We start from the raw sequence: 15,430 nt of genomic DNA on the forward strand, positions 1-15,430 counted from the left end.
TAATTACATTACTTTGCTTTCAATCTATTGTTTGGATAACTACGGTAGGTTGTACTTTCAAAGTGACCTCACTAGTCAATGTCAATATCAATGAGAATATAGAAAAAAGCATGGGATAACTTACTTTTCTTCTTCCCATGATCTTCAGGAAATTTGAATAATGCAACATTGCGTTGAACATGTGATTTATGGAATATTGAATGATGATGATTTCATATGAATGATGTGCAACTCAAATAAAATGTTCATTTTATAAAACTGCATGCTTGAAAAGTATGTTTCAAGAATGAGACTTTAATGGATAAGAAAAACAAAAAAAATTTTGAGAATTTTTATTGAATAAATTTCAAGGTAAAATGTAATTATTGTGGGCTGATTTATGTTATCAATTTATCTATTGATGTCGTTGTGAAGGACACTTAATATGGTTTTAAAATGTCTTTTCTCTTTACTTTATATATATATATATATATATATATATATATATATATATATATATATATATATATATATATATATACCTGTAAATATAACAACAGTGAAACACAAATGGCATGACACTCATGGAATTGTTCAGAGAGATGGATAGCCATGTGCACACACAGAAAAAGTAAATGATGTAGTGTACTGTGAATATTTCCTCTGCCAGACTCAGAGAGAAGGGGTGAGAAGGATGTGGAATTGAGCAATGGGGAATAAAACCGTGATAATGAACTGTATGGGGGTTCCATTCTCAATAAGAAGAGTAGGGGGGAAATCAAACTGCAGACTGAACAAAATTATTTTTTTTTTCCACTCTTCGTCTGTCTTTAATTTTTTCCTCCTTTACCCTTTGGCTCTGCCTAAAATTGCATGAATAGTTTTCTGCGATTATGACTGAACGCTATTCAAATCATCGGCGTGATATGAATCTGTTTAACCCTTAGGAGTTGGTGAATGCAATTTGCTCTGGGTTTGACTCCATTTATTTGCTTACATTATATAACTCGGTCATTTATCTCTATTTGTAGTGAATATAAAGAATATAAATCAGGATTATATACATGTATTGATGCTTGTCTGAAAACCAAATGGGTCCCTGCTCACTATTTAAATGTACTATAATGAGCAACAAATAATAGCTTCTACAAACAAAGTAGTGTGTGATATGATGTTTATACTATGGCACAGCTGAATTCTTGAATCTGATTGGTCAGAAGGTGTGGATTAATGTTCTGTAACATTAAGGTACTCATTCTCAATCATCATTTCTGTAGTAATAAGTTGCACAGGGTCTTACACATGGACAGTCATATAAATAGATTTGATATGGTAAAGATTTTTCTGTAACAGACAGAAGAAAATAAACTGTTTTTTTCTTTTCAAAATTCGTGATGCAATTTGCTGAGTTTTTTGTGCTTTTTTCGGAAAACTACTTGGCAAAATTGCAATTGCATGAATTTGTTCTGCCCAGTCTTTCATGGTGATGTTTGTTGGTAAATGAGACCGTTTAGCTTTTACTTATGTTCGACGCACGTGAATCAAAGTCAGCCTTGGCTAAATGCACATTGTGATGATGACACATCTTGGCCCAAATCTGCTGAAAATCTGCTGTAATTTTGAAAAATTGTAAGCCCCTGTGAATATTGTGGAGTTTCCTTGATTTTGCATTGATTTCTTCGATTGCACAATGGCAAAATCCTGGAGGGACTGACACATAAGGAGACTCACTACCCTTGATTTGTATAATTTATATCAGTTATGACATTTTAAATACAGATTACACAATTTTAAAATCACTTAGTTATTTGAATATATGCAGATTTTTCAATAATTTTATGAAACCTGTGATACATTTAATGACTTGAAAAAAACAATCCAAAAGAAATGCATAAATAAAGACAAATAAAACATTTAATTAAGAACAAAGAAATGGCACCCGGTAAAAAGGAGGTAGAGTTAGTGTGTGTCTATGGCAGAGGTTCTCAAACTTTTATAACTAAAGCCCCTCAAGCCTACCCTATCAGCCCCCCACCACCACCACCCCCCATCCACCCATTCCATATTGGAGGAGACCAGATAGAATGATTATCTATATTCTATATAAAATCTATCTATATATAACCTTACCTATAATCTGTTTTGATAGATAGATAGATAGATAGATAGACAGATTTTTTTTTGCTTTTGTTTTTTTGTCCTTTTTTATTACTTTTCATAACTTTTATTATTTTTTATAACTTTTATGACTTATAAAACTAAATAACAGACAGGTATGGAACATGAATTATCAAAAATGTTTCTGAACACTATAACTACTTTGAACAAGAGAACTAGGCTGTAATTATAATAATAATGTGTAACGTGTTAAGAACCACTGGTCTATGGTAGCTGATTCACTGCAGTGGCTGAGCTGCATTACTGGAAGATTTAGCATTGCTATCTATCTATCTATCTATCTATCTGTCTGTCTGTCTGTCTGTCTGTCTGTATTTTAATATGTGATTATTACGATATAAGAATATTAAAACAAGAGGTTTATAAGGATTAATTATAGATGTAACTGATATCATGATGTCTTTGACATGAAATTATTTTTTTCCCCCTCTTTAGTTGCTGGTTATCTCTGGAAGGAGGTCTGCTTTATGCATTTGTTGGTCCAGCAGCTGTCATTGTTTTGGTATGTGTCACACTCCAGACTTCTGGTTTCATTCCTTCATACAGACATTTTTGCTTCTTTGATGTCCTACAGTATAAACAACCATAGGAACCTAGGGAAACCAACACTAATGAAATTAGTGTTGTGCACATTTCTTTTTCATTAGTGTAACATGTTTTAAATGCTTCAGTAAACTTTGTAGAGTTTGTGTGTGTGTGTGTGTGTGTGTGTGTATGTGTGTGTGTGTGTGTGTATGCATATACATTATCTCTAGTCTGGCCTCAGGTGCGTTTAGAGTGAGTGTTGAGCAAGCTGTTTCCGTTATATTTCATGGTCAGATGCGATTTGCGTTGTTTTTCTGTTTCTTCATGGTCAGATGTGATTTGCGTTGTTTGTCCACGTCTCGGTGGTGTTGTGACTCAAACAAACTGCAGGAAATGAGATTTGGGCATCTGGAGATGCTGCTTCCTCATCCTCGGGGAGGCAAAATCTAATTAATGGAAAAATAATTAGTCTAGCTTTCAGCAAAGAGGAGAACAGTGCAATTGTCTCTCAGCAAGTACTTTAACATGATCAGAATTTGAAAGCCAAGGGACTTGGTGAACCTGCTGTTGTTTGGGTCACTTGCAATGCCCACACTGTAGCAGTGCACTCAGATTCAGAACAGCACTTCACAGCCATCAGAATCTAGAATCTAGATAAACTATGTTCACGTTCAAGGTGCTGTAAGACTGTCATGAAGATATGCAGCTTGCCTTCTGGAAGCCAAAGAAACATGTGTGAAGAATTTGGAGCTAAAACCATACTAGTTTTAACTCCAAGGTCTCCAAGAGATCATTTCAGTGCAACAAAATAGAAATCTGAAGTACTTCTTAACTATACATAACAATTTTTAGATGTTAGAAAACATCTAACAGTTTTTAAAGTTTTTTTTTTTTTTTTTTTTTTTTTTCCAGTGTCTACTAACTTAATAGCTGTCATAGCAATAAGAAAGGACAATAAATGTCCTTTGTCTATGTCTGTATCATTCTAGCTTTCTTAAGGAGGTTCAACTTGGAACATTTTCTGAAATGTATGGTTCTATATAGAATTTCTAATGGTTATCTCAAGAGGAACAAAGCAAGAACCCTTTAAGAACCTACAGTGGTGCTTGAAAGTTTGTGAAACATTTAGAATTTTCTATATTTCTGAATAAATATGGCGTAAAGATTTTCACACAAGTCTTAAAAGTAGACAAAAAGAACCCAATTAAACAAATGAGACAAAAATATTACTTGGACATTTATTTATTGAGGAAAATGATCCAATATTAAATATCTATAATTAAATTAAATACTAAATTAAATATATATTAAATATAAATGAAAGACCTCTCTCACATTGGCTAATGTTACTGTTCATGAGTCCACCATCAGGAGAACGCTGTACAACAATGGTGTACATGGTAGAGTTGCAAGGAGAAAGCCACTGCTCAACAAAAAGAACATTGCTGCCCATCTGCAGTTTGGTAAAGATCACGTGGACAAGCCAGAAGGCTATAGGAAAAATGTTTTGTGGATGAGACTAAAATAGAACTTTTTGATTTAAATGAGAAACATTGTGTATGGAGAAAGGAAAACACTGCTTTCCAGAATAAGAACCTTATCCCATCTGTGAAACACAGTGGTGGTAGTATCATGGTTTGGGCCAGTTTTGCTGCATCTGGGCCAGGACTGCTTGCCATCATTGATGAAACAATGAATTCTGAAGTATACCAGCGAATTCTAAAGAATAATTTCAGGACATCTGTCCGTGAACTGAATTTCAAGAGAAGGTGGGTCATGCAGCATGACAATGACCCTAAACCCACAAGTCATTCTACCAAAGAATAGTTAAAGAAAAATAAAGTCAATGTTTTGGAATTGCCAAGTCAAAGTTCTGACTTTAATCCAGTAGTCAAGTCAAAGTCCTGACCTTAATCCAATCCTGTTTTTTTGTACCAGTGTATCCAGGTTTGTTGTGGCTAGTGACAAACTGCTATACTCTGCTAATTGCACTGGCATTCCTTCATTCCCAAAGGACAAGAAGAGACAGATTAAACATTTGAGACCAGGAAGAGAAAGAAAAGAATGATAGATAGCATAGAATAGGATGATTAGCAATACTTCATGATCCATCTCCTAAAGTCCAGAACAATCAGCCAGGGTCAGGATTCATGAGTTAAGGGTCAGGGATTACAACACTCCTTTATTCTCCCGCTCAACTAATTCTAATTAGACACTAACTCTGGATTAGTCTGCCTATTATAGACAGTTAGCCCAGCATGAAGCACTTGACTAGGTGTGCCTGGAAGCTGGGGTCCAGGAAACACAGACAGATTTATTGGAACATTATTTATAGCAGGTAGGAACTCCAGGAAAGCAGTTGCCCATGCTGTGGATAAACACAGAGAGATGACTTAAGATATTGTATAAATTAGCACATTACTATAAAAACCATTATCACTAAGTCTTAAAGACAGCACAGAGATTAAACAAAATTAGTAGATAATCTAATGAGCAAAACATTTTATACAAACATGGTCATGATAATAGCTACTTTCTTACACCATGCCAGGTGTAAAATGATACAAATTTGAAATTGTGAGACCAAGGTAGTCTTTAAGGAAAGTAAAGGGGTGAAAAAGCATACTTTAGTTTGTGTTTTGTTTTGAGTTTTTTCACCTTAGTCTTCCCACAAGGCAATTGTCAAAGTCTAGCCACTTTCATTCTGAGAGCCAGTTCCTGCCAGCTCATTTTATTCACACCACAGGCAAAGCGCCTACTATTATCAACTGCAGTGATAATACAGCAATCAGTCAATCCATAATATTTTTTTTTTTACTATGGTGATTTAGTCACAAGTGAAGATTCATGCTGGTTCCAAGCTGTTAGAATGTCTTCTCCATCACATATTCAGTTTTCGTTTGCTGCTGTGTACTATGTGTACTATAAGATGTGAATTCTGTTGGTCAGTTCTGCTAACAAATGGTAATATGGGAATGTTATTACATAAAGCATTTTTTTTTTTTTAAATCCAGTCTCTCTCCTATGGAGTATAAGTGATTTCCAGTAGCGATCAATTTAACAATTAATTTTTCTTAAATTCATTTATATGGGTGTCTAGATGCAGTAATGGGTGTCTAGATGCATTTATATGGGTGTCTAGATGCAGTTAAATTGCAGGATGTAACATCAAGCTTGTCTGTAAACTCGTTTTCCCAAAATTCTCCACTAGAAAGCTTATCACCTGGCCCATCACATGACCCATTACCACGCTCTCATTCCCAGACTTAAAGTCACATACACTTGTTTCAATTCATTGGTTAGCTACATGTATCAAATATCAATCCTAGCTCATCACTAGTGATAATACCAAGCATGTTTTGAACTTGATTAAGTTTGAACAATTTATTATTATTATTATTATTTTAAAATTGTCATATACAAGTACAGCATATTTTTCTTCACATTTCCGAACTTGTTAGGAAGCTAGCGTCATAGACTGGATAAGGCACACCTAGAGCGGTTAAGGGTTAAGGGAATGCTTGGTGGGTTTGGGATTCGAAATCTCATCCTTCTGACTGGTTCCTTCTGACTGGTCCTTCCACAGTTTTCACCACTGAGCCACCACTGGCTTATGTTATTGAGTTTGCTTAGCCTGGTCTAGTCCATTTGTTGATCACCTATACCCTTACATTTTTGCAGTTTTTCCTTTAACTTTGTCAGTGCCCTTTGGATTGGTCTCCTTTGACAATAACCTTGCATTTGCATCCAAACCCCTTTCTATTCATGACAAAGATCATTGTCTGGCCAGAGCTGTTCTTATACTATAGCTTTACCCAACTTTCCAACACTGGGGCAATAGAGTAAACCAATTATTCTGGCTATTTATGACCCATGCTAGTACATTGCTGACAAATCCCTTTCCTCTGAACAAGTAGTCCATTCTCTGAAAGGATGGATTATACAAATTTACAGCTTGAGCTACCAATTCTTTTGACTTAAGAATTTCTGAAAGTTCATCAGTAACCATTTTATCCTGGTCAATCTCAGGAACATCTGGCACCATGCACTCACACATCTGCATGTTTTTTCAAACCTAGGCACAATTTAGAGTAGCTCATCCACCTAGCATGTTTTGGGAAGCTGAAAGGGAAGCAGAGAACCCAGAGGAAACCCATTTGGACATGGGGAGAACATGCAAAACTGCATGTACACAGCAGTAAACTGAGCTCACGATCAGACCGGTTACAGTGGAGCTGTGAGATGGAAAAGCTACCCACTATGCCACCCATTCTTGAAAGTGATCTGCAAAAATATGTGCTTACAGACAGAATTCGAAAATGTTTTGACTCAACATTTCTGTTCCTTTATCAGTACACGGAAACACATTGAAATTCTTGCCTGTGGTCATCAAACATGCACTATATGGCCAAAAGTTGGTGGACAAATAAATGTAACAGACCGTAACCTGATAGTGTTATAATGGCATTCACTGCAGTTGCATTAGACAAAGATTATGAGCTTGATTCTCACATGATGCACGTCTCTTCCACAGGTCAACATGCTTATTGGGATTGTGGTCTTCAACAAGCTCATGTCCAGAGATGGGATCTCAGACAAATCTAAAAAGCAAAGAGCGGGGTGAGTGAAGACACGAGACATACTCTTAGTGCTAAAAGTCTATTCATCACTGAGCCATCATTCATTTCTTAATGGATTAGAGCTATCCAGTTATTTGTATAACTGATAAACCAATGGCTATACACACTACTTGAGACATATGCAGTCAGGGGGGTCATAGAGGGTTTTAATAAAAGGTGAGTTATAACAGCCTTATAAGTGGAGCTGTGGAGCTGTATTGATCTGCAGCCTTGTTTACCTCCGATGCTCCTCTCATTAACTCTGTACACACACACACGCTCACACACAAAGCAACAGGCTTCTAGAGTTGTATAGAGGTTTTTTTTTTCTTTTTCATACTAGAAGTCCAGGCAGGTATAAAAGCTCTTTTACAGTATTACATGAACAACAGGACATAGAGGATCAGACTGAACATTTTCTGTTTCTTTCAAGTAGCATGGAAACCTTGATCTGCCTTCTTTACAGCTTATAGCCCTGAAACATTCATATATACAGTTGCAATCAATATGATTCAACACCCATTGCAAATCAGGTTTATTGTCAAAATATACAGACTTTCAGCTGTTTGCAATGAACAAATCAAACAAAAGCAACTGAAATAGTTCAACCAACGAATGCTTCAAGTGGTTTCCCCAAATTCAAATGAAAATGCAACTTATAATGATTTATCCAGTTTAAAAATTATTCAACCCCTTCAAGATTCCTGAGGAATCTTAGCACATTAGCAACGGCCTCCAGTTCAGTAATATGCGTGGGTTTGCGTGCTGCAACAGCCTTCTTCAAATCCCACCAGAGATGCCCAAGCTTCAGCTTCCTCACAGATGGCATGACGTTTTCTCCTAGCATTTCCTGATACTTCAATGAATCCATCTTGCCTTCCACATGATGCAGGTTTCCAGTGCCAGAGGATGCAAAGCAGCCCCAGAGCATCACTGAGCCACCACCATGCTTTACTGTGGACAAAGTGTTCTTTCTTCATTCTTCTTCCTCCAGACATAACGCTGATCCATCTTGCTGAAGAGTTCCAGTTTTGTTTCATCGCTCCACAGAACAGAATCCCAAAACTTCTGTGACTTATTTATATGATTTTGAGTGACTTTTCTTGTGCTTTTGGGTCAGTAGTGGTGAACGTCTTGGAGTTCTGTCATGGAAACTTTTTGCGTTTAGTACACGCCTTACTGTGCTCACTGAAACCTCTGTGCCTGTTTCCACCAAGTCTTGCTGCAGGTCTTTTGCAGTCATTCGAGGGTTTTTCACAACCTGCCTTCTCAGAAATCTGCTTGCAGCTGTTGATAGCTTCCTTTTCTGCCACGTCCAGGTATTTCATGTATTGTCTGCCTCTAGTAAGTTCAGGTATTTCATGTGTTCCAGCTCAAGCACACCTGGTGCATCTAATGAAGCCCTTGATTAGTTGCATCAGGTGTGCTTGAGACAGCACCTGTTTTGCATATTTGTGCTATTGTGAGGGATTCTATTCATGGGGTTGAATAATTTTGAAACTGGAGAAGTCATTATAAGTTGCATTTTCAGTTGAATTTGGGGAAATCATTTGAAGCATTTGTTTTGTTGAACTATTTCAATTGCTTTTGTTTGATTTGTTCATTTCAGACAGCTGAAAGTCTGTAAATTTTGACAATAAACCTGATTTGCAATGTGGGTTGAATAATTTTTTTCAACTGTATTTAGCATAGCTTAAATGTGGTTGTGAATAAAAACAACTAAAGTGGCACTCATAAGGCCAATGGATAACATGTCACTTTGGCTGTTCAGTAACACAATGAATTTGCTCTGTAGATTTCTATACATGAGTGGGCAGGAAACAATTGGCTTTACTTATTGAATGAGGAGCAATTCGGAGATGGGAGCTAATCTAATGATGGGATATTTCTAATCCCTGCTTCAGACAGCAATCCATGCAGCAATTTTCTCCCAAATTGATTTCTTTTAATTTATTTATTTCCTTTTTGTGCTTTTTTATGTGCAAGTGGGCTTGATGAATGTTAGAAACTACAATGGCTAACAGGGAGTTATCTCAGCCAGACAGTTTTGTTAGGACGCACATACACGCATCTCCATATCTCATACAATCACAACTCAGGAATTACTTACAGCCTTCTTGAAAAATGGGCAAAAATGCTTTATTCTGATCAGGGTTGCAGTGGATCTGAATCCTATTTCAGGAATACACCCCCACGTTTTATGTCAGTCTTATATGATTGTATGAAATAGACAGTTGGCCGTATTCAGAGTTAGTAAATTACTATGGGAATCTAAGCATGTTCAGAGATGGTCTATGCACATGTTGAAGTCAGTTTTCTGGGTGCACCATGCAAATTATTCAAATGACCTGTGTGTAGTTCATGCCTCTAAGGTTGCTAGAATTTTCTTAAGTAGAAACGTTGGAGAAGGCTTTTTCAGTAGTGTAAAGACCAGCACCGTTAAGCAATGTGCCAGTTTAAGATACAAAACAAAACAAAACCAAAAAAAAAAAAAAACAGTTTCATTGACTGTAAAGGGAACATACTATTGATGAATTAATAGTGACACATTTATGTATATAACCACATACTGCATGAATTTAGATTTTGAGCCAACCCCCTCCAAAATGTTTTTTTCATTGACACTGAATAAGGATTTTTATTAATTTAATGTATTATTATTATTAGCCTCCCACCAGCCAAACTCCACCCCACACATAGCATTTCAAGAAATATTAATAAAAGGAAATTACATTCATAACGGTTTATTAAAAAAATATTTCATTTTATTACATAAAAATACTCAAAGAGAAGCTTAACAAAAGATCATATATATATATATATATATATATATATATATATATATATATATATATATATATATATATATATATAATTTTCTCTCATAGGCAAATTGGTTTTCATATTTTATATTGTCTAATAACTAACCTCGGGTGATTGAATGGCAATAAATAAGTAAATAGTTTAATAACTTTCATGTTCATACTACTTGTATTGTTCTCTGCTTGATATATCGCTTTGCTTGTATTTTTCTCATTTGTAAGTCGCTTTGGATAAAAGTGTCTGCTAAGTGAAGAAATGTAAATAAATGTAAATGTAATGATCAGCAATAAGCTACTGTTTAAGTAACTATCACGCAAGTAATACAGTGTGATAAAATCTGATTATTCCATTAGACAAAGATTAATTTAAAATCTGTTTTTTATATATTCTAAAACATTTTTTTTTTCTAAACAGTACTTAAACCATTTTAAAAAGTTTAAAAAGAGTGGGGTACAAATGTCGGAGACCACATTGAAAATCTGGGGAAATAAAAACCCAAACAAAGCCAAAACTTGAAGTAAACAGAATGATTGATAATTCTGAAAATTTTAAAACAAAGGAAGGAAATATTCAGTGTCTTGAATATTCAGCATATATTCTACATTATTTCTAGGTCCATATTTAAAAAAAAAAATCCTTTGTATGATTTCTTTGAGTCTTCCTTGAAGCCTGTGTTCACGTAACATGCTGATGGATCTAACATGGATCGGCAGGTTTTACAGAAACTTGTGGGGTCCATGCTAGCTCGAGTGCACCTTGAAATTAAAGCAAAAAGGGGACATACCAAAGACTAAACAATTCTGAAATTCATGTAAATTTTTCTGAGATTATTCTTTTCACTCAAGTTATTGCTGATGGTAATTTACCAATGTATATACAGTAGTATTTGAAATCTTTTTGTCAGCTCCAGTGCGAGGGACACATTGCCTTGCAAAAGATTCAGGTTTTCTCTGCTCCCAAAACATCTGATATGATCCAGCTTATGAAGTGATTCTCAATTCCTTTTCAAGATGGCGAGGAGTGTTGGGAGAAGATGAAGCTTGTGTAGGTCAGTGGATCCCTAGGGCTGCTGGTCTAAGATGCCATTTCTATATAGAATTTAAAATATCTTCATTTAAAGAGAGAATTGTGTTATTGAGGGTGAATTAAATCACACATTTATTATAAACTCATACCAAACACATTATAAAAAAGTATTTTAACCTTTTTTACAATGTTTGTTTATTAATCGAGCATTCATTAATCAATAACAACTTTAATTAGTTACTGGCTCATAAATAATTGATTACTAAAAATCATTATCATAAATGAAAGTTTTATCATCTAAATTATTGCCACCCCTAAAATTTTTGTGAACATGTGATTGAGAAATAATTTGTCAGCCATCATCCAAGGGCTTTCAGATGGTTAGACAGATGGCTATTTGCATAGACAAGTCACGATAAAACAACAAAAGTCTGAAACATTTGACCACTGAAAACATACTCCCTCTGCCAAGAGGTTAATATTTGAATATAATTGGATCTTCCAGCAAGATAATTACTCCAAATGCACACTCAATCCAACACAAAAATTATTGCTAGAAATGATCAAAATTAGTGTTTTCTGCGTCTCTGGACGTAAAAGCTATTGAAAACTTGTAGTATGGATTGAAGAGGACACTTCACTTGAAGACTTGACCATGATTTTTTTCTGCATAGAGGTATCCAAGATACCAAGATACCTCCACTTGTTTCCTAAAAGATAAAAAAAATAAATAAATAAGCTATACATTATTTGCCATATAATGCCATATGCATATGTATAATTTATTCATTTTATAGGTTTACTTTTGCTCATTTTGTGAGGGGTGCCAATCATTTTAGAATTGACTGTATTTATATAGACATGTTCACAAGTCAGAGTCACTGTTTGCCGCAAAATACACAACTTTGTTTTTGTTCAGTCTTACACACACTTGCTTGTGTGTGTGTGTATGTCTGTGTGTTTGTGTTTATGATGTGAAGTTATTTCAGTGATTTTGACCGCTCACCCGGTGTGGCCCATGAGCATTTCTGACGTTCTGAAAACACTCTCCAAATTCATGAAGCATCAAAACGTTGCCCTTTACATCCTGTGCACGTCCATCTGTCTCGCTTGTACACACACAAACACACACAAACACACACAAACACACACACACACACACTGGTTCCAGACCCACCCACTTTGGCAGCTGAGCCCTTCTGACAAACTATAAACCATAGAGAGAAAAGTAATGGAGTTTTCTAACTTTCGTTCAGTGAGGCTGTTTCCCCCGCAGAGTTTTTATTTTTTTATTTTTTTATTTTTTACTTTGCATATGGCTGGCGCAGGCCTTCTAGTTAGCGTTAACATTTCCGCAGTGTTAAAGGCCAGAATTTGAATTTGACTCCAGCAACACATTTATAAATAATGAATAACGCAACGTGCTTCCCTTAGATCACATCAGTCCCTCTTCTCATTTAGGTCGTTGGAAGACTGCAAAGTCCGGACGTTTGTGAAACTCAGCAAGAGTCTGATGGGTTCATTAAACACCCAAATCCATGACTAATGACCTGAGAGAGAGCCGGATCAGGATGGCCTCATATGCTTTCTTTACCAACACACACACTAGTACATGGATAGAGGGAATATTTCAGAACTCTCAGGTCATTAGTCATGGAGTTCAAGTGTGTGAACGTCTGTTTTATTACAACTTACACAAAAACTTCCGCCCAAAAAAACCAAAGTTGGTTCTTCCAGCTCAGCTCCCTCATGCTTCATGTGTTATTAATGGGGTATAGTTAAAAATTTGCTCCTTTTTTTCTGCATATGCTCTATTTTCCGTTTTCCATAACTCCAACACTTCTTCTCTATTAATTACTGTATATACACATGTAGAGCAGTGGCTGTTTATTACCATGCACTTTAATAATCTGATATATCACATAATACCTGTGTTGTTGCTATTGCTCATTGCGAATACTACATGTTAATCATTAATTCCATTTGGGGTTTTTTTCTTCTCTTCTTTCTTTTTTTGGTTTTATCTTCCAATGTCTCATTCCCTCTTCTTCCCTCTTTGTCCATGTCTTCTGTGTTTATGATTTGCTAATTGTACCTTTTCGTCCTTCTGTTCCTTTAATGTGTGTGTGTGTGTGTGTGTGTGTGTGTGTGTGTGTGTGTACAAACTTCATGATCTGGTATGCTTGGTTTGGATGAACCTTCTTTTCCATCCTATATGTGTATGTTTCCTCGTCTACTCCTTGTGTGCTGTGTATGTGGATTGTGTATTCGTGTGTGTGTGTGTGTGTGTGTGGGTGTATGTGTGTGTGTGTACTGGGTCCTGAAGTCCGTCGCTGGAGGCGCGTAGCAGACTGCTCCTCCAGTGCTCCAAGTGTGGTGTGATCTCCAGCACCGCTTTGTCCGGCTCCACCGCCAGCAGCGCCATGTTAGTCCCATTTCACTCTGCCTCTCTCTCTTTCTGTGTCTCTCACTCTTTTTCTCACTATCTTCATCTTCATCTTCTGTTACTTGCTCACTTGATTTTTCTTTTCTTTTTTTTTTTACCACAGTTACTTTTTTAAGTGCATCGAGTAAGGAATAAGACATGATGGGGTGTGCTGACCCTAATCCTAGGAAAATAATCAAAGGTAGTGCCGTGTGATGTAGCCCAAAGCAAAGTGGAATTACTGTTACCTCCCCAGAGTTCATTATTTTCCTATGCTTAAAACAGAATTAAAGCTTCATTATCTTCTATTAAAAAAAAACATAATAAATCATGCAATGCATGCCTAATTAATTGCAGAATATTTTGACTATTTAAAATAATTTCAGTGACATATTACAATCAAGATTAAACTAATAGTGTATCATTTTCACATATTCAAGTATATTAATTTCTTGCTTTTAAAATAAAACATGTGGCCCTTTCTTCTTTCCCCCCCTTTTTATCTTTTCTTTATCTCTCCTTCTCTTTTTCATCCCCATCCCTCTTTTTGTCACTCACTCAATAACTTTCTTGCTTCTACCTGTGACAGTAAGATGCTATAACTCTTCAAAGAGCTGCTCTCTTGCCCTACACACACACACACACACACACACACACACACACACACTCACTCACACACACACACACACACACACACACACACAGATTGAGATGTTTGTTCTTTGAAGAGATAGAGAACCAGAGAGTGGGTCCAAGGTCACCTCTTGTTCTTTATAAGAAAATTGGACTAATCTGTGGCTTTTTGCCAATTTAGTCATGTTATTGAAATGATAATGGAATTACTGATATCCATCCATCCATCTCTCTCTCCCTCTCCATTTATTTGAAGGTCTGTTCTTCTTTTGAATGCAAATTCAGTTCATGCGTGTGTGATGTGGCTTTCTCTGCCTTTCTGTATTTCTCACCATCATTGGTAATGAACTAAAAGTGGGTTGTCTGTCCTCTGTCAGTGAAGCCCATTTACACTCAGGATTTGGACTCAGTGCAGCGAGAACACACTAAATTGGTGTCAGACACCATGGCTAAGCAGCATGAAGCCAGCACCATCCGTTACTACATCTGAGTCGAGTTGGGCAGGGCTTTTACTGACAGCTAGCATGTTCTCAGCCTGCAATAAGTCAGACAGGAACCACCTGCCTTTGCATATTTAAACTAACACACACACATACCAGTGGACAGGCAAATTCAAGAGTAGGGTCCAACACTCTGGCTCCTATTGTCAAATATTTACTATTATTATTATTAGTAGTACTAGTAGTAGCAGTAGTAGTAATAGCAGTAATAATAATAATAATAATAAGAAGAAGAAGAAGAAGAAGAAGAAGAACAGCAGTAATGGCATTAGTAGTTGTAGTAGTAGTAGTAGTAGTAGTAGTGTTGGTGGTGGTGGTAACAGTAGTTCTGATAGTAGTAGTAATAGCAGTAATAATAATAATAATAATAATAATAAAAAGAAGAAGAAGAAGAAGAAGAAGAGAAATAGTAGTAGTAGAAGTAGCAGTAGTTCTGATAGTAGTAGCAGCAGTAGTAGTAATAGAAGTAATAATAATAATAATAATAATAATAATAATAATAATAATAATTGTAGTAGTAGTAGCAGCAGCAGCAATAGTATAGTAGTAGCAGTAGTAGTAATAACAATGATAATAGCAGTAATAATACTATTTGTAGTAGTAGTAGTAGTAGTAGTAGTAGTAGTAGTAATAGCAGTAATAATAATAGTGTTAGTGGTGGTAATAGTAATAGCAGCAATACTATTAGCAGTAGTAGTGGTGGTGGTAATAATTATAACGGT

General features: G+C 35.9%; 1 protein-coding gene across 9 annotated transcripts in view; it reads left to right on the top strand.

Moving 5' to 3' along the window:
* Positions 1–15,430, top strand: part of adgrb2 (adhesion G protein-coupled receptor B2) — a 458,554-nt gene that overhangs the window by 350,009 nt on the left and 93,115 nt on the right. For 8 of the 9 annotated variants that reach the window (XM_053638192.1, XM_053638184.1, XM_053638186.1 and 5 more), the window contains 3 exons: positions 2,593–2,659; positions 7,217–7,302; positions 13,477–13,575. In XM_053638192.1, the coding sequence (XP_053494167.1) occupies positions 2,593–2,659; positions 7,217–7,302; positions 13,477–13,575 (252 nt within the window). The remainder of the gene's footprint in view (positions 1–2,592; positions 2,660–7,216; positions 7,303–13,476; positions 13,576–15,430) is intronic. The other variant, XM_053638187.1, reaches the window with a different exon arrangement.

This window comes from Ictalurus furcatus, chromosome 12 (genome assembly GCF_023375685.1).
Source record: "Ictalurus furcatus strain D&B chromosome 12, Billie_1.0, whole genome shotgun sequence".
Classification (NCBI taxonomy): domain Eukaryota; kingdom Metazoa; phylum Chordata; class Actinopteri; order Siluriformes; family Ictaluridae; genus Ictalurus; species Ictalurus furcatus.